The following is a 21,641-nucleotide window of genomic DNA, read 5'->3' as shown; positions in this document are numbered from 1 at the left end:
CAGATTTTCATGATGGAAAAAAACAGGATGGATCTTTACTCATTACACATTACACAGGTCCGATTTTACCGTCAGCTTTTTTCAGGTGAACTTCTTTATGAATTTTCGCAAATCATAACAGCCTGGCATAGGTTCCTTCGCTGCTAGCCTTTCCAGTTCAAATAAATTGGACGTCTATTGCCGTCAATGGCAGCAATTGAGTTAAACAAACAGACCTTCCCCCAATTTTCCTCCCCTATGATCCTCTTAATCCACATGTGCATCGGCCATTATAGCACTGGTGGAATGAAATGCGCGCTTACGAGCTAACGCGCTAGCACGGCATGTTGAGTTAATTAAAAATATCTGCCGCAGCCTCACGCCCCGGGGGCCTTTTATTTGTTTGCCGGCACATGAGGGATGCTTGGGAACGGTTACATACTCTGTTTATGTGTGTGTGCACGCGCGTGTGTGTCTTTCCCGTCATGCTGCCGCGAGCGCAGTCGAATCCCAGCTGAAATTGAATTCCCTGGCGCGGCGTTTCTGTCTGTCACGAGAAAGAAAGCGAGAGAGACCAAGCGGGAGACGAATGCTCCGTGACGGCGAGGGGGGGCTAGGAAGTGGACCGTTGCCGTAGAAACGCCCACAGAAAGATACTGTATCTACGCGTCCGATCTTTGAATAGTTAGCGTTCGATGAATTAGCGTTGACCGCAATAGGCAATCGAAAGAGCGTTCTAAGTTCAAATAGATCGGACGTCTATCGCCGTCAATGGCAGCTAAAGTAGTACTGTGTCCATCGCTAACATATACTGAATCGAGACAATGACGGATCATAGACTTCATAATGTATTGACGGGGCACGCAACCGATTCATAGCGGGCCTATCTCCGTCAAAGCTGACCGAGTGGAAACACAAAGAGCTTCTTCATAGATATGGACGTAAAACAGTCTCGATTCTTGGTTAACTCATTCACTCCCAGCCATTTTCATCGGAGCAAGGCCCTTCGCTCCGGGCCATTTTACTGGATTTGACTGATTTTGCAAGGCCCACAGAAAATTTTGTTCTATTGCTATATAAACATGGAACCCACCAAAAGAAAGATTAGACTCTTTTCTTTCAGCAGGAAAAAAAATTAAGTTCATATCTTTTTCCATTCTTTAGAAATCAGCATTAGAAAATAGCTTAGTTTGAGCAATTTTCCAAATTCTGATGAAAAACAGAGAAATTGAACTTTTTGTGAAAGCATACATTTCAAACATAACTTTGACTTTAACACAGGTATTTTTTGCTTTAGTTACATCCCAATATCTGAATAATGTTTTCGTTTTACAAAATAACATAAACAACAAGACAAATAGAGCTTTTAATAGGAAAGTAACAATTTATTCACACATAACTAACTGAGAGATGACGCTCTTTTGGCCGCGACAGCCGGGTGAACTTTTCCCTCATCGCCGCTTGTCTCATAAAGATGGATTTTTTTGAGTCTCTGTGGGGTCGGCGAGCAGCACGGACTCAACGGCATCATCCGCTGCACTGGTGGTCCTGGTCGTTCTGCTCGGTCGGCCAGCGCATCCCTGGCGTCCTCTAGGTTGTTCTCAATTCAGTCGTCTTCCGCCGGTGCCCCGGCCGTGCAGACCGGCCGTTCGTTGCCATTGAATCGGGTTGCGGGTCTTACCAAATGCCCTACTGCCCTCCAGTTGCCAGTTTTATTGCTTTAAAATGGATTTTCAGTTTTGTGCTTTGGAGCTAAATTGAATCAGAACCTAGGGATGTCTTTTGTAAAAAATTAAATATTAAAAATTTTTTTTTAAAAAACGTAAACGACATATTTAGGGACACTGAAACAATTAAAAATAGAACGTATTTATAAGTTTTGGGGAGCAAATGAGTTAAAAGCAAAAAAAAACACAAAAAAAACCAAAACGGGCAGTTAGCATGTATTTTACGTAAATGCGTCGAATGTGCTGCTAGTCTTTAAGCCACTGTGGCGCCGCCATATCACCTCAAAGAGTTTTTACGTTGAAATTCTTGTGAATAAATGCTTAAATCCCTGAATCCTTTATTTCTGGACATAAAACAGTCTTGATTCGTGGTTAAAAAGAAACTGGCAGTTAGCATTTATTTTACGTAAATACATCGAATGTGCTGCTAGTCTTTAAGCCACTGTGGCGCCGCCTTACCACCACATAGAGCTTTTTACGTTGAAATTCTTGTGAATAAATGCTTAAATCCCTGAATTCTTTATACTTTATAGATATGGACGTAAAATAGTCTCGATTCTTGGTTAAAAGCAAAAGAACGGGCAGTTAGCATTTATTTTACGTAACTACTGTATGTCGAATGTGCTGCTAGGCTTTAAGCCACTGTGGCAACGCCTTATCACCACAAAGAGCTATTTACATTAAATTTATTGTAAATAAATACTTCAATCCCTGAATTCTTTATAGATATGGATGTAAAACAGTCTCGATTCTTGGTTAAGAGCAAAAAAACACAAAAAACGGGCAGTTAGCATTTATTTTACGTAAATATGTCAAATGTGCTGATAGGCATTAAGCCACTGTGGCACCGCCTTATCACCACAAAAAGCTTTTTATGTTGAAAGTTCTTGTGAATAAATGCTTAAATCCCTGAATTCTTTATGGATATGGACGTAAAACAGTCTCAATTCTTGGTTAAAAGAAAAAAAACGGGCAGTTAGCGTTTATTTTACGTAAATAGTGTGAAGTATAACGCAAATGCTGTAGCAGTTAATTTCTCCCATTGATTTTTTTCACAACGTTTCAATAAATACCTTGAATCCTCGAACAAATCACTCCTGAGACAATCCTTCCTGTTTTTATGAGGTGCAGCCTTCATACTTTTTCAACCTAAATCCGACGCTGGGTGGCTGCATGTGTTTGAGAAGAACTAAGACCGACTTCGACTTACTGAAGCGGGGTGTTGGACTGCCCCTTACGAAAAGGCGTGCCGCAGTGTCTGGGGAATCTGTCCCGTCAATATAATTATTGAAGTCTATGGCCGGACTGTTAAACTGCATTTGATGTCGAACAAATTTAAAACCTAAAGTTAATTTTTAGGTGGGGAAAAAAAATGTTGTTTTGATATTTTACAATTCACAACTTTTCATGTAAAATTGGGAAAAAATCATGAGAAAATTTTTAAAACATTAGAAAATAGATAGTAGAAATAAAACAATTATAGATAATGAAAATAATAATGAATGATAATGGAAAAAATGGTAGGATATCGTAAAATATTTAAGGCTTTAAACTTCTTTTAGACTTTTATCATGTAAAATAAAAAATAAATGTCACCACGAAAACTTTTTTTCTGAAAAATGGCTTTCGAAAATATTAAATAGAAATAAAATCAATATACATTAAAAAAGAAAAAATTTTTTCACATTTTATTTATTTGTGAATTATCTATCAAAACATATGTCTAAATAATGGGATAAAATATTAATAATAATTAAAAATAAATTTAATTTAATATATTTTTAAAAAATATTTAATACTAAAGTAATATTTTAAAATTGGGATAAAAATCATTGTAAAAAAAAAACTCTTAGTGGAAAAAAATTGAAATGAAAAAATATTTTAAGACTAAAATTGTACTTTTACAAGAATAATATCAACAAGTTTTCTCAAGAATAATGTTATTAATAAGTTTTCTCTGATTTAAGTCAGCAAATTATGAGAATAAAAGTGAGGTGAAAATACAATATTTGTGAGCATAAAACCTTTATGAACTATTACGATGAAGACATTTTTTATGAAAACAAGTCATCTTACATGGAAACAAATCCAAATATATAGAAAAAATAGGATGTGATATATATGAAACTTTTTTTTTTAAACATAAGCTATTTTTGCCCTTTTGGAATGCCTGCTGATTTTTTTCCCCCCTCAACTGTCCGTTTCTGCCACTTTTGGCACTATATGCACACAATAAATTATACATCTGACATTCAACCGGGCTGAAAAATGTATTTAACAGCGAGGGGGCGCCAGGCAAATAGCCCACTCAGCAGTCAAATCAAAGGCAAGAACACGGCATACACTCCGACGGCAAAATCACGGCATGCGCTTAAACGCAACACTTGCTGAGGGGTTTCACATTTTCACGCATTCTTGTTATTCCAGATTGGATTTAAAACACTTCTGGTTAATTATAAAATGAGGTACATTAATCATGAAAATCCAAACATTTTTTAAATATCCAAATATTTCTGAACAAAATGACAAAATTTTACACATGAGAACTTATTTCTTGTGCTATGCTCCAAGAATCTTTCCTCCCAAATGAATGACATATTTAGTTAACCTTGACCTAAAATTAGGGCGGCGGCCAAGACGCCAACTGACCCCAACCCATTTGCCTGCATGAAAATGTCAAGTAACACACACACACACACACGTACGCAGGTGGCGAGTGTGTTGTGTAGCGTTGTGCGTTGCATTCCCTAGAGGAGACTCAGCTGTGCTGCAGGCATGAGCATCTCATCCTGTTAGCACGGATCACTGCGCTCGCTGTACGGCGGGACGAGACGGGAGCAAGGCAGACACTCAATACCGACTGACCCACCGTATGCGGGCGCAGGCACGCGCGTACGTCTTTCCTTTTTTTTTTCCTTTGCGGAAAAAAATGAGGTGAGGGAGATGCAGTCTTCGGTGTCAGCCTGCACATACAATTGCAGCTCTTGAAAAATCCTTTAGTTTCAGGAAAATAGCATTTTTGCTGCATTGTCTTGCAACTTAATACTCCCAAAGCATTTACCGTATTTGCCCGAATATAAGACGGTGTTTTCTGCATTGAAATAAGATTGCATTGCATTGAAATAAGATTGAAAAAGAGGGGCTCGTCTTATATTCGCGGTCATTCACGACGCTAGATGACGCCAGATATCATTGAAGCGATGTTCTCTTATGACAGATCTCAGCTACTCTCCCCATTCACGATGCTAGATGGCGCCAGATATCATTGAAGCGATGTTCTGTCATGACAGATCTCAGCTACTCTCAAGTTTAACCAGTTTGCATTATTTTATTGCAATGTTTTTCCTTATTCAGATATTCAGATTTGTTTCAAGACTACAGTTAGTTAGACTTCACTTGGTGAAGATGGTTAATGCAGTTATTGCAATTTTGTAGTTTTAACACAATAGATTGGTTTATTTACATTTCAAAAACCAGAAGCCATTCATTTACGAATGTGATTGCACGTTAGTTTACATATTTAAATGTTCAGATATTAAGATTTGAATGATGCAAAATAACATGCTTTTTCTCTCAAATATAATGTTATAATCATTTGTTTCAGATGTACTGTAATTATTTTCTGTATAAAAATTCATTTGGTGTTCAAAAAGTCTTTTTTTCAAACTTGAGTCTTGAAAAAGTGGGTCGTCTTATAATCGGGCCAATACGCTATTAGCGCTACGTTAACTTAATTTTACCTTGTCCTGAGTTTTGAAGACGTGCTGTAGTGTTATGCAAGCGCTGTCTTACAGTGAATACATGCAACAGTGTTCACCTTGTCTCCAGCTTGAAATGCTCCCACACTTTTGACATTTTCTGCTTTTTCTTGGTGCCTTTCTCTTCGCTTTTGTCGGCGGCTCCGTCGTTACCTCTATGTTCATGCACGGTTGAAATCAAATATATCCGCCGCCTCAGTCTTCTTCTTGTACGCACGTGACATCAGCGCGTTGTGGCGAATTAAAAGTAGTCCGTGCAAAGCGTCTTGTTAAAGCTGGCAAAAGTTTCCTCGAGGCGGAGAAAATTCCTAGATGAATTTTTAAAATCGAGTTACTCGAATTATTCGAGGAATCGTTTCAGCTCTAATATGGTCAACATATTATTTTAATGAAATTGAATTGAAGAAAAATATTTCATTAACCCTTTAATGCACGAAAAATATTTTTATTACATACATATAGAACAGGGGTCACAAACCTGCGGCACGGGGGTTAATTGTGGCCCACGGGACAATATTTTGTGTGTGTTTTTGTTTGACAATATTTTTGGGGCTAACCCAGTGCTTCGCAATGTGGGGCGCATGTGACTTAGTAATTGCACATCCACTCAGTGAGTGGCAGTGGTGCTCTCATTTTCACAGTGCGTGCAGTATTTTGGCATTAAACAAATTAAGCACACAGCAAAGAGCAGGATATATTGTCAGGGAACGAGGGCAGTGTGGGCCCAAAAACGGAAACAAAACCAAGGCAAGGCAAGGAGGCAAAGCCGGGTAGCAGTGAACTCAAAATTGGTTTAATAATAATTGACAAAAGCACAAAGTATCAACAAAAGGCCAGGGGATCAAATAAAAGGCATCAAAACTCGCTTAAACGGGAAATGCAGGAACACAAGGGCTTCAGAAGTAGATATCGACACTGGGATAGACCGACAATGACGCAACAAGGAGTGACTAGAAACTGGGAGCTTATATACACACACAGACAAGGGGTAACGAAACAACGTGAAACAGGTGAGCGACACAGGAGGATGCAAGTTGGAGGATACACTAGGAGCAGTCACAACAGGTGAAATCAATGGGCAATCACAGGGACACTCTAGGAGGTAACCAACACAAAATTTTAAATCAGGAGTCGGGAACCTATGTCTCGCGAGTCATATCGCGCTCTTTTGATGAGCGCATCTGGCTCTCCGCCAACTCGTGATTTCAAATATGGAACCGGCCGGCTCGCTTAACATTAACGAGCTGTGATGAGCTGATGGTGCATTCACATATTTTGGTTGGACCTTCAAATGTACGTTGCAATAATATGCTTCAATTCAGTGCCCTCCTGTCACAGATTACACTGAGATGGGTGTTAATACAGAGCTCGTTTGCATGGTACCCCAAGTAATAATATTTACATGTTCCAGGTATTCCCCGGTTTACGAACAAGTTCCGTTTCTGTGCTGGCAATGTAACCTGGATTTCTGCGTCAGTTGGAATTAACACTTTAAGTACCTCTAAAGACCCTCTAAATTAAAAAAATATATATATATCCAAAAACTATTAGACGTCATTGTGCTGTCCTTGCCAAGATGTTGGAGCTAAATCCTAGCCAGACAGTGAGCTAATCTACGAAATGACGATGTCAGACGTTCGTGTGGTTTGCTGAATTTATTCAGTTGCTCATGACATCAACACTTGCAGAATTAAACTAAAATAAAATGAAATTAAACCAGTCTCATCTTTGTATGAAGACATCAATTGCATTTAATTTCTGTTTTGTTTTATAAATCTCATTTGACATCACATCACCTGACTCTTTGCCTGTCACTGGCGGCAATAGATGTCCAATCCATTTTATCTGGATTGGATGTGTTTTGCCATCAATAGGTGTTTTATATCATCTTCTTTCATTTACTAACTACCATAACACATACTCTCTGACCTGGGCTAACAGTGAATGAGTTCAGCTCATGATAACTTTTGAATAGATTTCCAGACGTGTAGTGACCACTTTCCCTGAAAGGTGTTAACTCATTGACAATGTCAGATTTCCAATTCAAGTTGGAGGACTGGCTGTTAATGTTAAAAGGAACCTCGGTCTTAAAAACTTGTAGGCTCTTATAAGCCACAATTGTTCTCTTTTACTCAAATATGTTATTAGTAGGGTTGTTCCGATCATGTTTTTTTGCTCCCGATCGTTTTAGTTTGAGTATCTGCCGATTCGATCTGATTGTTTTTTTGCCTCATTCCAATCATTCCCGATAATTTTTCCCGATCATATACATTTTGGCAATGCATTATGAAAAAAAATGAATAAAACTCAGACGAATATATACATTGAACATACAGTACATAAGTACTGTATTTGTTTATTATGACAATAAATCCTCAAGATGGCATTTACATTATTCTTTCTGTGAGAGGGATCCACGGACTTTGTATATTGTGACTAAATATTGCCATCTAGTGTATTTGTTGAGCTTTCAGTAAATGATACTGTAGCCATGTAACTGTTCTGCCCAAATGCATGATGGGAAGTGCAACCATGACTGTGCGTAGTGGTACCAATTGATATATCTTCTCTGCGTTGAGAAATAACATAGGGTGTTAAGAGAAAAGAAAAAGATCAATTACTACCTTTCTTCCCCACATTGCTTCCCACGATATTTCTAATCGTAGGGAGAGGGATTGTAAGGCTTTAGCCAATTAAAAAAAGTCTCCAAAGGCTGCCAAAATTCACTCTACTCATTTTACGCTGCCTTTTAGCTCTATATATAGGTAAAACGGTGCCATTACAGATTGAATGCGACAATACGTGAGTGGGTCGTGCAGCGCATGCGTTAATTGCGTTAAATATTTTAACGTGATACATTTTTTTTTTAATCTGCCATTAACGGGATAAGTTTGATAACCCTACCTTAAGCCTAAACTAAAGACTCTGGATGAGTGTAACATATTATGTCTGTAACGTTAAATACAATTACAAAACGATTTAATTTTTTAAAAAAAAAAATATATATATATATATATATATATATATATATATATATATATATTAAAAAAGGCACGTCCGATATTTTTTTGCCGATTCCGATTCTTTGAAAATGACGTGATCGGATGCCGATCGATCGGGACATCTCTAGTTATTAGATAATCATACAATATTGCCATTGATTTAAAAATAGAATATTTAGTACATGTTTTGACCTACGGAGGGCGCCATGTTTTATGCGCACAATGGACGCTCGGGGTGATGATGTAGTTTGTCACTAGACGAACACAACCGGTGTTCTGCAATTTTACATGGCGAGACGTCCAAGACATATGCACATCGGTTAAAAGCGGCGAGTATTTAGTATTTGTGTTTTTATTGAGTCTTTTGTTGCCTTTTCATTGCCTCAAAATACTTTTTCCATGTGTTTCCTGCTCACAATTTTAAGCATTGTTTTCTGATGGTAGCTTTAAAGCAGATTGTTGATCTGTTGACCACTTTAGTCACGTAGCGTATTTAAACCACCCTCATTTGATATTACTATGTTTAAGTATTTTCTTAAGGCATCTTTAATATGATCTGTCTGTATGCAACTAAACAAAACAAGCTGAAAGCGCACAGTAGTACTTTGCGTGTCAAATTCACTTCTTGTAGACGTTTCGCCGGTGTAGCACATTTTGGCAGAACACCGGTTTTGTACTGCTCTCGTCTCATCTCATCCCGTCTTTCCTGTTCATTTTGCTTTTGCTTTTGCTGCTCGTTTTGTGAAATATTGACAGTGCTGTCATGCTCATTGATTTTCCTCTCGGGTTCAAATTGAAAGGGCTGAACAGATGACATGTTTATGTCGCTAGAGTCATACTTTGGAAGCCCAGCAACTTAACACAGTGACGTCACCGCCCTGCGACGTCAACAACAATGGCAACCTACTAGTTAAACCAATAATGTTCGATCCATTTTTGACTGGGAGGGGTGACTGTACGTTTTTCAAAAACGGATTGGACATCTAGTGCAGTCACTGGCAGCCAATGAGTAAAATATTTGCCTGACATAATGGCCCTCCAAAGGAAACTGTAACTATGATTTGGACACCCATGTTTTAAAAGTGTGTTGGTGTTCTCAGCGCATTGCTCTTATTAAGCTTGTGCGTGACAATTTTGGTTTGGGTGATTCTTGACATTTTCCGCAAGCAAATGGGATTGGGTCAGTTTACTTCCCGCCCGCTTCGCCTGTCATTAGCGCCGATAGGTCAGCATCAACCAGCAAGGCTGGCAGGGGAAGGGGGGTAGTCGATGTGGGCGCGCGCCGCCGTCAAGCTTTGGCAGGCGGGGACGCCGCCGCTCGCGGCTGTCAAATGCGCAGCGGACGATGGGAAATTGGGAGATGGCGTGGGTGGAGGTGTGCGTGCGCGCGCGTGTGCATGTCCGTACATGCGGTGCATGTGCGTACGTGTGTCTAGTGCCACCTTGAGCCTTGTTGCAGTACTGCAAATACTGCTAATTAGAGGGAAATGCGCAGTTTTGAACTTTGCAGTGCAAAATGTGCTCCGAAACGGCAAGGTTGTGCTCACACTTGTTCAAATGTTTCTTTGTTTTTCCCACATTCAAAATGTCGCCCTTGTTCTCCAATATTATTGACTGAAGCATTGAAGTACATATAGTATTAATTTTTAAAATATATACCGTATTTGCCCGTATATAAGACGGTGTTTTTTGCATTGAAATAAGACTGTAAAAGTGGGGGTCGTCTTATATTCACGGTCTAGACTTAATACCCATTCACGACGCTAGATGGCGCCAGATATCATTGAAGCGATGTTCTGTCATGACAGATCTCCGCTACTCTCAAGTTTAACCAGTTTGCATTATTTTATTGCAATGTTTTTCCTTATTCAGATGTGTTTCAAGACTACAGTTACAGTTAGACCTCACTGATGGTTAATGCAGTTTAGGGCTGCAGCTATCGAATATTTTAGTAGTCGATTAATCAATAGACTAGTTAGTTTGAATAATCGAGTAATCGGATAAGGAACATGAAAAATTATGATACCTGAGCTGAGCCTCAAACGGTATCAATTTTTTCAAAAAAAAAAAATCTATGTACAACAAAAGAACAATTGGCTAACTTACATAGAAAAAGTCTGTTAGTTTAAATGCTATAAAATGCTAAAGTTTTTTTGTTTTTTTAAATGCTCTAAACAAATGGTTCAGACACATGTTCCCACAAAAAAACGGCTAAATATACTTATGAACTAAATTATGAATGCATTAATAAACATTAGCGCTAACAAAAACTTAGCTTACGTTGGCCTTAACATGGAGCAGTTGGGTTCAGCCATATGAAAAGAGGCAGACCATAGGGCAGTGTATCCACCCTAATCAATAAAACTAAATGCAAATGTAAGATGTGCTTTAATGCTTTTGCACAATAACAGTATTTACAATAACAGTATTTACAATAATTCATGCAATTATGTGTGTTTAAAACTAGGTGTTATGATTGTTTTCTCATGTAACAGTCTATTCGCTTGTGCTTTAGTGCTTACGCAATGAAAAGAGTAAAGTTTCTGTTTTCAGTAAACGTCACCATAATGTTTCATTCTAGTTTCTGTTCTCAGTAAATGATACAATAACAGCTATTTCTCGATAAAACGAAACTTACACATGTGCAATGAATGCTCTCCCACTTTTCAATAAAAGGCTGCGCTCCTCAGGGGGAGGTTGGAGAAGCTTGTTGTGAGCCACTCGCTCCGCATCAACCTTCCTCCTGACGGCCGTCAGCGTAAAACCTTATCTCTGTCTCGGTTCTGATTCTCTCTCCGCCCTCCCTCAGGTCCTTTATTATTTTCTTAGTACAATAGTAAGTTTAGACCCAACATTTTTCAAACACTTTCCAAATAAATCATTACAACACCACTTTAATTAAAGGAATACTCGAAGCAACAAAACTTAATTTGAATATTTTTTCAGCTGACTTAAATAGAAAAATTCTGCTAGCTTAAATGCTATAAAATGCTTTTTTTAGAACGCTCTTAACAAATGGTTCAGACACATTTTACCACAAAAAAATGGCTAGATATACTTACAAACTAAATTATAACTGCATTAAAAATATATAAGCTCAAACAACAAGCTTATGTGGGTCTTAACAGGGAGCAGCTGGATTCAGCCATGTGAAACGAGGCAGACTAGAGGGCAGTGTATCCACCCAAATCAGTAAAACTAAAAGCAAACACTTTCAAAATCTACCATTCGAAGCAGCAAAATCTAATCCGAATATTTTTTTCTAATCGAACACTCGAGTTACTCGATTAATCGTTGCAGCACTAATGCAGTTATTGCAATTTTGTTGTTTTATCACAATAGATTGGTTTATTTACATTTCAAAAACCAGAAGCCATTCATTTACGAATGTGATTGTACTTTAGTTTACATATTTAAATGTTCAGATATTAAGATTAGAATGAGGCAAAATAACATGCTTTTTCTCTCAAATATATTATAATTTGTTTCAGATGTACTGTAATTATTTTCTGTATAAAAATTAATTTGGTGCTCAAAAAGTATTTTTCCAAACTTGAGTCTTGAAAAAGAGGGGGTCGTCTTATAATCAGGGCTGTCTTATATTTGGGCCAATACGGTATGCCGTAATTTTCGAACTGTAAGGCGCACCTGACTATAAACCGCCACCCACCAAATTGGACACGAAAACGGGATTTGTTCATAGATAGCCACACTGGACTATAACCTGCAACTGTCCTTATACCAAAAGATATTAACAGGCAAATTTGACAGCGGCGTCATGAGACTGTCATAAGACCGTCATAATAATGACATGACACTGTCATGAGTATTAATGAATGCCTATGACATATGTCATTTAGTATCATCCGGAAAATTATCCCACTTTTGAATGGATGTCAAAGATCCGAGGTGGACATAAATGTAGTGACAAAATTTACCAGATGACACTTAATGACATCTGTCAGAAGAATTCATTAATGCACATGAAATGCACATGTCGTGCCATAATTATGACAGTCTTATGATGCCGCTGCCAAATAAAGTCTTACCTATTCACCCAAATAAATCAATAAATAAGCCCTGGCCTATACACAGCAGGATTCAAAATGAAGGGGAAAAGTAGCGGCTTATAGTCCGAAATGTATGGTAGTAAAACATTGAAAATTACATTGAAAAATACAGCTAAAGATTATAAAATCCCAAAGTAAAATGAAAAGGTCATAAGTGGAAATAAAAGTTCATATAAGAAATCAATTTAAACAATAAATAATATATATTTAAAAAATAATAATTTCCCCCCAAAAATGGATGAATTTATTTATAAATGCCTCATTATTTATTCTGTATTTTTTAATTAATAAAAGCATTCTTGTAAAATATATATTTTTTAAAAATCTTGGTAAATCACAACTTCACAATAAGTTTTGGTTGAAAAAAAAATTCTGAACAAATTTTAAAGCTCATTTAGAACATTCAAAAATGGAAAAATCACCAAATGTATGTAATTTTGCATGTTAATATTATTTCACCTTTAGTCTTTTACCCTCATAAAATTAAAACAATTTCCTTTTTTAGAGCAACTTTCGTTTTGTTAAGTTACAATATATTTACAAGTTTATCATGATCGCCTGGAAAATAATCAGAATGTTTACAAAAATAAAATGAAAGAAGAATATAACACCGAATTTATAATCGGTTATAGTCAATACATACTATAGAAGTCTGAATTTCATGACCGCTCATTAACAAGACGTGTGACATCAGCGCCACTATGTGGTATGCTGCAGTACTGCACCGAAAGAAGGATTTAAGAGCGAATGACTGCAAATGATGTCAAGTGTCAACTAGCAAATGGATCGTCAACTATTTTGATAATCGACTATTCGTTTAGACAATGAGATTGAGATAAAAATTGTTTCTTAACCCTTTGTTGAGCACTTTTCGAACTCATTGGCTGCCACTGACAGCACTCGACGTCCAATCCATTTTGACTGGCATGTTTGGGAGCAAAGCCTCAGAGTTAAAATTTATTGGATGTCTGTCATCGTTAATGGCAGGCAGTGGGGGAAATACTTAAAAAAAAATATATATATATATATATATTTATTTTTTTTTTGATTATAAGGTAAATATCCTTATTTTTCCCCCCAAAATAGAGAAAATTACTAAATGGTATTTTTTAAATTATTATTATTTTAATTTGTAAAAAGAAAAGTTGTCAATATTCTCTTTATGTTTTTAAAAATTATTTTTCAAGGAAAAATTGGCAAGTATTCTTTCATTTCTGTCGTCATTGATTTTTCATTGAGGACTTTTTAAACTTTTCTTTTTCTTTTTGAGCGGAAAAATTCCATCTCCATCAACCCAAACTTCCTGTCAGCCTCTTCTTCTATATCTCTCTTCCTCTCTTGCATCTTGTCTCTTCGGCGCCCCCTCATGCGCATATGTGTAACGGTGCTGTGGGCCATGTGTAGGTAAAGGCCCCGAGACCATCTTTGCGGGCTCGGGTCTCAATGATAATGAATGGCACACGGTGCGGGTGGTACGGCGCGGCAAGGGCCTCAAGCTCACCGTGGACGATCTGCAGCCCGTTGAAGGTAAGCGCCCTGTCCTTCCGCCGCCGCAAAGACCCTTTTCATGAGCCGGACTCACACGTTGTGGACCCCCCTCAGGTCAAATGGCGGGAGACCACACCCAGCTGGAGTTCCACAATGTAGAAACTGGCATCGTGACGGAGAAACGCTTCATGCCGGCCGTTCCGTCCAACTTCATCGGGCACCTGCAGGGCCTGGCGCTCAACGGCATGCCCTACATCGACCTGTGCAAGAACGGCGACATCGACTACTGCGAGCTCAACGCCGTCATCGGCTACAAAAGCATTGTGGCCGATCCGGTCACCTTCCGCTCGCGATCCAGCTTCGTAACGCTGCCCACGCTGCAGGCCTACTACTCCATGCACCTGTTCATGCAGTTCAAGACCACCTCGCCCGACGGGCTCGTGCTCTTCAACCGCGGCGACGGCAACGACTTTATCGTTGTGGAGCTGGTCAAAGGGTGAGCTTCCCGTCCGCCCTTCCCGAATAGTCTTTGTCCACATTTCCATGTATTCCTTTTCCACTTCCAGGTACCTTCACTACATTTCCGACCTGGGCAACGGCGCCCACCTGATCAAGGGCAACTCCAACAGCCCTCTGAACGACAACCACTGGCACAACGTGCACATCTCCAGAGACACCAACAACCTCCACACGGTCAAGATCGACACCAAAGTCACCACACAGACCACCATGGGCGCCAAGAACCTCGACTTGAAGGGTAACTACACTGCCTTTCAGCAATGACAACAAAAACAGCGTGAAACAATGCCCAAATGTGAATAACGAAAATCCAAAGCTGCTTTGAGGCAGTTTTGTTTTCGTAAACAATGACTACAATGAAAATATTTCAAGTTTTTAGCTCGATGACGAGCTAAAAACTTGGCTTGGGAGACGGTAATGGGGACAGCTGCCATACAACTGTTCTTTTTACTTTTTTGGGGGGGAGGGGGTGACCCATATGACCCATTTGGCTTTGTGTGACTAACCCTTTACCCCACCCGAACTCGTCAGCGCTGAGTTCGGTTAGGGGTGGTGTCACGCCAGCGAGTGAAACCCAGGCCAATGTTTATTCTTTATATCCTGGTAGCCTGCATTTTTTTTCCTCATCAGAAAAAGCTTTTTGTCTCTTTTGTTGCTCTGCCATCTTTGCAGAATTCCTATCGACATCTGTCTTCATAATGAATAGGGGAAGGAGGGAGTGACGTATGCCGTAAAGCAGTCAACACATTTGTAGTTTTTTTTTTTTTGTGTGTGTGGCAGGGTTCCTGCCACCCTCCTCAAAGTTAATTAGTGCCGGTGAGAGCGATACAGACCCCTTCAAGATATAAAAGAGGTGTCATTCAACTAGTTGTCAGTCGCCATATTTTCACAAATGTGAGGAAAATATTTTATAAAGGTTGAAAAGTTACCTAGTGTTTCTTTAACAGTATTAAAAAAGAGATTCAGTGTACATATAAGACATGTTTTTTCTCTTTTTTTCCTAAAGTATAATTAAAAAAAGAAAAAAAGTATTTTTTACAAAACAATGCAATTGTGATTAGAAAAAATAATCTAAAATATTGAAAATGACTTTGGAAAAGAAAGATTTAATCAAATATTTATTTAAAAAATTAAATTTGTGGGAGGCCACTGTATTTTTAAACAAACAAAAAAACGTAAATTATTATGGATGTGAGCAATTGCACTAAAAGCAAACCATTTTAAAATGCTATTTTTCTTTGATGGGTTCTGATTCAAATTGGGGAAATCATCGCAATACCTTAAAAGTTGAGAAAATAAAAATTATAGATTGTAAGAAAATGAAAAAAAACTGATGCTTTTAAGTTCTGATTAACTGACATTTAATTCAAATAAAAAACATCTTACCTTTATTTTGATCATTAATGGGAAAATGGCGCCACTAGCCTGCCAGCTGCGGTATTGCATTTAGCAGCAAATATCTGTAATTCAGTTGGAAAAAAAAAAAAAAAAAAAAGTCAAGTTTACCTTGGCATGTTTTTTTTTTTCAGTTTGCTTAGTGTTTATGATTCATGTAGCTACTAAATACTGGGAGGGTGCTGCCGGCCCCTCCTGGTTGAAATGGATTGTCAACCAGAGTTAAACATAAAGTGAAAGTTTCCAAGGTGAGAGTTTGTTCAAGAATACTCGTTTGGAAAAGTAATCTCGCTCCCTCCCTCAGGTGACCTGTACATCGGGGGCGTGTCCAAGGAGATGTACCGCGAGCTCCCCAAGCTGGTGCATTCGCGCGAGGGCTTCCAGGGCTGCCTGGCCACGGTGGACCTGAACGGCCGGCTGCCGGACCTGCTGGCCGACGCGCTGGCCACCGTCGGACAGGTGGAGCGCGGATGCGAAGGTGAGGCCGCGCCGACGCCGGCCCATCGGCTCTCCCATCTCGCCTTTTGCTTTCTCCATTCGGTTCGATTTAACCCACTAACGGATCGTGGCGTCATCTTTCTGCACTTCTCAGGCATCATTGACTAACCATCTAACTTGATTTGCTTTTTGTTTCATTTTGGCCCACAAAAGTTACATTGATGAAAGCTGACTTGCAAGGTATATTTGAGGCTTTGTGTGTGCGCTCTACATACCAGGGGCGGGCAACCCAAGGCCCGCGGGACATATACGGGGACTACCTGCTTCCCTACCCTACGCGCGCATATTCATTTTTTAAGATCATTACAGTCAATTACTTGTTTGTTGATTTATTGTCAGTAAAAATGTTGCAATAGGGAATACAGGCGGACAAAAAGTAGGTATGCAAAACTTTTCATTTCATCAAAATTTTAGTTTTTCTTTCGTACATTCTTACATTAGTCATTCCTTACAAAGCTTTGTCACTTTTGTTTGGTCATCCTACCTTTCTTCTATTCCTCTGTTAATTTTTTTTTTTTTTTTAATCATTTAGTTTCTTTTTTCTTGTATGCAGTGGTACCTCTACTTACAAAGTTAATTGGTTCTGCCCTGCAAAAACGCACTTCCTTCAAACTAGTTAAAATCCCTGGTTTTCAGTGTAAATCTACTAGAAATAAGTGAAATGATCTGCCAGTACTTCAAGTAAACTCTACTCAGATTTAAAATTAGTTTAAAAAAAATTTTAAGGAAAAAAAAAAAGCTTGTTTGTCCGAAATGTTCTGAATCCCAGAATAGATATTTTTCAAAACATTATTTGAAAGCTAGGTATTCTTGATTTAGGTGAAAAATGACCAACTTTTTGATGTATGGGCTTAATAAGAACAAATACCGTATTGGCTCGAATATAAGACAGCCCTGATTATAAGATGACCCCCCTCTTTTTCAAGACTCAAGTTTGAAAAAAGACTTTTTGAACACCTAATTAATTTTTATACCGAAAATAATTGCAGTACATCAGAATCAAATGATTGTAACAATATATTTGAGGGGGAAAAAAAACAAGTTATTTTGCCTCATTTCTAAACATTTAAATATGTAAACTCAAGTGCAGTCACAGTCATAAATGAATGGCTTTTGGTTTTTGAAATGTAAATAAACCAATCTATTGTGATAAAACAACAAAATTGCAATAAATGCATTAACCATCAAAGTGAAGTCTAACTGTAACTGTAGTTGTGAAACAAATCTGAATAAGGAAAAACATTGAAATAAAATAATGCAAACTGGTTAAACGAGAGTAGCTGAGATCTCTCATGACAGAACATCGCTTCAATGATATCTGGCGCCATCTAGCGTCGTGAATGTGTATAACATCTAGACCGCGAATACAAGACGACCCCCTCTTTTTCATTGTTATTTGAATGCAAACACCGTCTTATATTCGGGCCAATACGGTAGTAATATTTACTTAAAGTAAATGGTATAATATGGTGCATTAATCTGTTAATTTGTCGTTAACACTCAAAATAAGATAGAGAAAAGGATTTGATTTTTTTTTTTTTTTTTTAATAATCTTAAGACGTTATAGCAGTCTGGAAGTGGTCTTTTAAAGCCAGAATTCCATGAGTACAGACGTATTTACCATGTAAATTCCCTAATCCGCTTCAACCCCACCAAAATTCAGACAAAAATCTTTTATAAAGCATGATAATGCATCAAAACATGTTAAAATTAGATTATTGCACAATAAACATAAAATGAGAGTTGTGCATAATGTGAAAAAAAAAAAAATTCCCGTTGAGGTGTGTTGCAGCCTGAAAATTCTGTTTTGCACACCTCTATAGAGCAGGTAGTACTTCCGCACATAAGTAAGAGCGCATGTACACACTACAGCTTACAACGTCTTACAACACACATATACAGATATATATATATATATATATTTTTTTTTTCTTCTTCTTTTTAGCATGTTTTTTGATAGTTATTTTTAGATTTACGGGGTATCTAGGAGTACTTAAAGGGTTAATTCCGACTAACGCTGAAATTCGGGTTATGTCGCAACCTTAGGAATGGAACTCTTTTAGTAACCCAGGGACTTTATCTTGATTTGTTATCATTTTCCTTTTTTCCATTTTCTTTGCTTTCTATTGGAACAGTTTTTTAATACATTCCATTTATTCCTATACTTAAACCAATTTCTCTTTCTTCAGACCCGCTTTTTTTCGTGTATCAGTCATTCCTTCATTTCAACCCCTTCCGTCCTTTTCATTTTGCATTCCTTTTTTTCTCCATCTCTCATGCTTCCCTGAACTTTTTTTGTACTTAACTATTTGCCATTAATAAAGTAGCTTTTCAAATCAGGTGTGAACCTACTTTTACCCCTGTACATTTAACGTTACTTGTGTTTAATTGTTTTATTTGATTTTTTCTTTACTTTCAGACACTTGATGGCAACAATAAGTAAAGCACTTGTTTTGATTCAAAATAATTTTAAAAATATTTAAAATGAGAATGCATTATTCCATGAAAATATATGTATATTTTTTTTAACGCCGCTCAGCATTTTGCCCGCCCTTGGATGTACGTCTGCTCGCGCCCCAACTTCCCAGTGATGTGCCGTCTTGTGCGGATCCTGGCGATCCAGAGTCGACAAAAGGGTCCCGGGCGACCTGTCCTCTTGTGACGTCCGCACCACCGCCACTCAGTCGGGCACAGCTCCAAAAGCAGCATGCCGTCTTCTAAACCCCGCCCCCTGCTCCCAGTCATTGGAGCGAGCTGTGGCCGCCGGCATGAAGCAGGAAGAGAACGGCGAGCCGGACCGCCGCCAAGGGCCTTTAAACATAACTCTTATGTTTAACTCCTCCTGCTGTGCTCATCCGGACTTCACCACCTGCATGCTTTCCATTTTAGACTTTATGGGGGGTACTGTCCCACACTAGGCCTGCCCCATTCATGAACAAACTCTCACCTCAGAAACTTCAAAGTTCCTCTCTCACTGTGATTTTGACTGGGAAAGGCTGGCAGTGATTTTTCATGTTTCGCTGGGCGAGAAAGTTTCTGAGGTGAGAGTTTATTTATAACTTATTGACTGAACTGAGGTTAGCATCGAAACAATCGGTCAATTCAAATGGATTGGACGTCTATTGTCGACAATGGCGCTGAAAAATGAGCTCTCACAGAGATTGGCTATATGTTGCCATTGATGGCAGCCAATAAGATAAGGGTTTAATATTATTAAGCTGTTTTTAAAGGATAGAATAGTAGTAAATAGACTATAAGTCACATTCAAAAGTATTCATAATGTTACTGGTTTTACAGCTGAAATTGTATGTATTAGCATCACTGTTATGCTAAATATTGAAAATGGCGATTTCATACTGCACAGTAATTATTACATATCGTCATTATTTGGGTTTTCTGTATGGATTTTAATATTTTGCAGTTTTCATAAAACTTGACTAGAGTACCAACAGTCAGCCTAGACGTACATGGCTATCAAACTGGAGCCCGGGGGCCAGATCTGGCCCGTGGCATCATTTTGTGTAGCCCGCAAAAGTATAACTTGTGTCCATGAACTTCATAATTTTTACAAAAATACCAAAATTGCACTTTATCCCTACTTATAAAACACATTTTTTTGTGCTGCAATGATTAATCGATTAACTCGAGTATTCGATATATTCGAATTAAATTTTGTTGCTTTGAGTATTTGTAAGTAAGTGGCGTTTTCATGGTTTATTTTGAAAGTGTTTGTATTTCGTTTTATTGATTTTGGTGGATAGACTGCCTTCTGGTCCGCCTCATTTTACATGGCTGAATCCAACTGCTCCCTGTTTAGACCAACGTTAGCTAAGTTTTTGTTTGAGTAGATGTTTTTTAATGCATTCGTTATTCAGTTTACAGGTATATTTAGCCGTTTTTTTGTGGGAATATTTGTGAATCATTTGTTAAGAGCATTATAAAAAAAAATTGCATTTTATAGTACTTAAGCTAGGAGACTTTTGCTATGTAAGTTAGCCCAGTTTTTCTTTTGTTGTACATAGATCCTCATTTATTTATTTTTTTATACCGTTTGAGGCTCGGTTATTTTAATTTTTCATGTTCCTTATCCGATTACTCAATTATTCGAACTAACTAGTTCATCGATTAATTGACTACTAAAATAATCGATAGCTGCAGCCCTAATTTTTTTATTACCACCCTTGCCTTTTTTAATCTATTTTAACCGGGAGGCTTCAGCGAATGATCACGTTTCAGTGAATGTCTCTGAGGTGAGAGTTTATTCATAACTTGGTGAACGTTGAAATGGCCTAGTGTGAGTACGCCCTTGACTTGACACATCCACTTTGGTTCACATCGTTTTGATGCCAATTCACATCATCATTAACTACTACTGCAATAACTGACCTGACTGTATGTACCACATGTGTAGTGTGGATGATGATGATGAAATGACATGTGTGCAATGTCGGCCGCAGGTCCCAGCACCACTTGTCAAGAGGACTCGTGCTCCAATCAGGGCGTGTGCCTGCAGCAGTGGGAGGGCTTCACCTGCGACTGTAGCATGACGTCGTACGCGGGACCGCTCTGCAACGATGGTGAGCGACAACACGATTCCTGCATGATTCACAAAATTCTGGTCAATTGTTAAGTATCTGGTAATTAGCTGCCATTGACAGCGCTAGACTCATAGCCAGTCTATCATTGTCAATGGTAGGCAATGAGTTAATATTGTGAAATAAAACTGACCGGTATCTTCAATTTAGTACGCAGTTTTTGTAAACCATAGAAAAATATTCATAAAATGAACAATATCCAATATCCCAAAAATGATTGACAATTACAATTGCATTTATTGTAATTAGTAATATGAAAATAAACATTGACTGGTACCTTTAAATTATTTTTTTTAAAGATTAAATGAAAAATTTGCATTTACTTTTTGAATTAAAAAAAAAAAATACAATTGCATCAATTGTTATTAATAGCACTGGTCTACAAAAAAAATATTGTTTCGAAAGTTGTCTGTGCATTTTCAACTGAATTATGGACACTTTGTACCGCTGAATCCAAAAATCAGAAGGGTTTCTAAATCAGATCAGATTTTTACACCAATTTGATTTTATAAAATCGATTTTCTGACTGAATCGATTACATTTTGATGACATCATCAGTTGATTTTCATTAATGTTTCTCTTTCAAAGCAGGTTTTGGAAAAGAAAAGTC

The 21,641-nt window shown here is 38.0% G+C and overlaps 1 protein-coding gene across 21 annotated transcripts in view; it reads left to right on the top strand.

The window, feature by feature from the left end:
* Window positions 1-21,641, top strand: part of nrxn1a (neurexin 1a) — a 185,587-nt gene that overhangs the window by 128,069 nt on the left and 35,877 nt on the right. For 14 of the 21 annotated variants that reach the window (XM_057826697.1, XM_057826710.1, XM_057826708.1 and 11 more), the window contains 6 exons: window positions 13,941-14,063; window positions 14,139-14,520; window positions 14,591-14,781; window positions 16,243-16,416; window positions 16,590-16,616; window positions 20,894-21,013. In XM_057826697.1, the coding sequence (XP_057682680.1) occupies window positions 13,941-14,063; window positions 14,139-14,520; window positions 14,591-14,781; window positions 16,243-16,416; window positions 16,590-16,616; window positions 20,894-21,013 (1,017 nt within the window). The remainder of the gene's footprint in view (window positions 1-13,940; window positions 14,064-14,138; window positions 14,521-14,590; window positions 14,782-16,242; window positions 16,417-16,589; window positions 16,617-20,893; window positions 21,014-21,641) is intronic. The other 7 variants (XM_057826717.1, XM_057826718.1, XM_057826712.1 and 4 more) reach the window with 1 other exon arrangement.

Source organism: Corythoichthys intestinalis, chromosome 21, assembly GCF_030265065.1.
Source record: "Corythoichthys intestinalis isolate RoL2023-P3 chromosome 21, ASM3026506v1, whole genome shotgun sequence".
Lineage (NCBI taxonomy): Eukaryota > Metazoa > Chordata > Actinopteri > Syngnathiformes > Syngnathidae > Corythoichthys > Corythoichthys intestinalis.
Note: the sequence above shows the minus strand (reverse complement) of the source record. Positions and strands in the feature narration are given on the sequence as shown.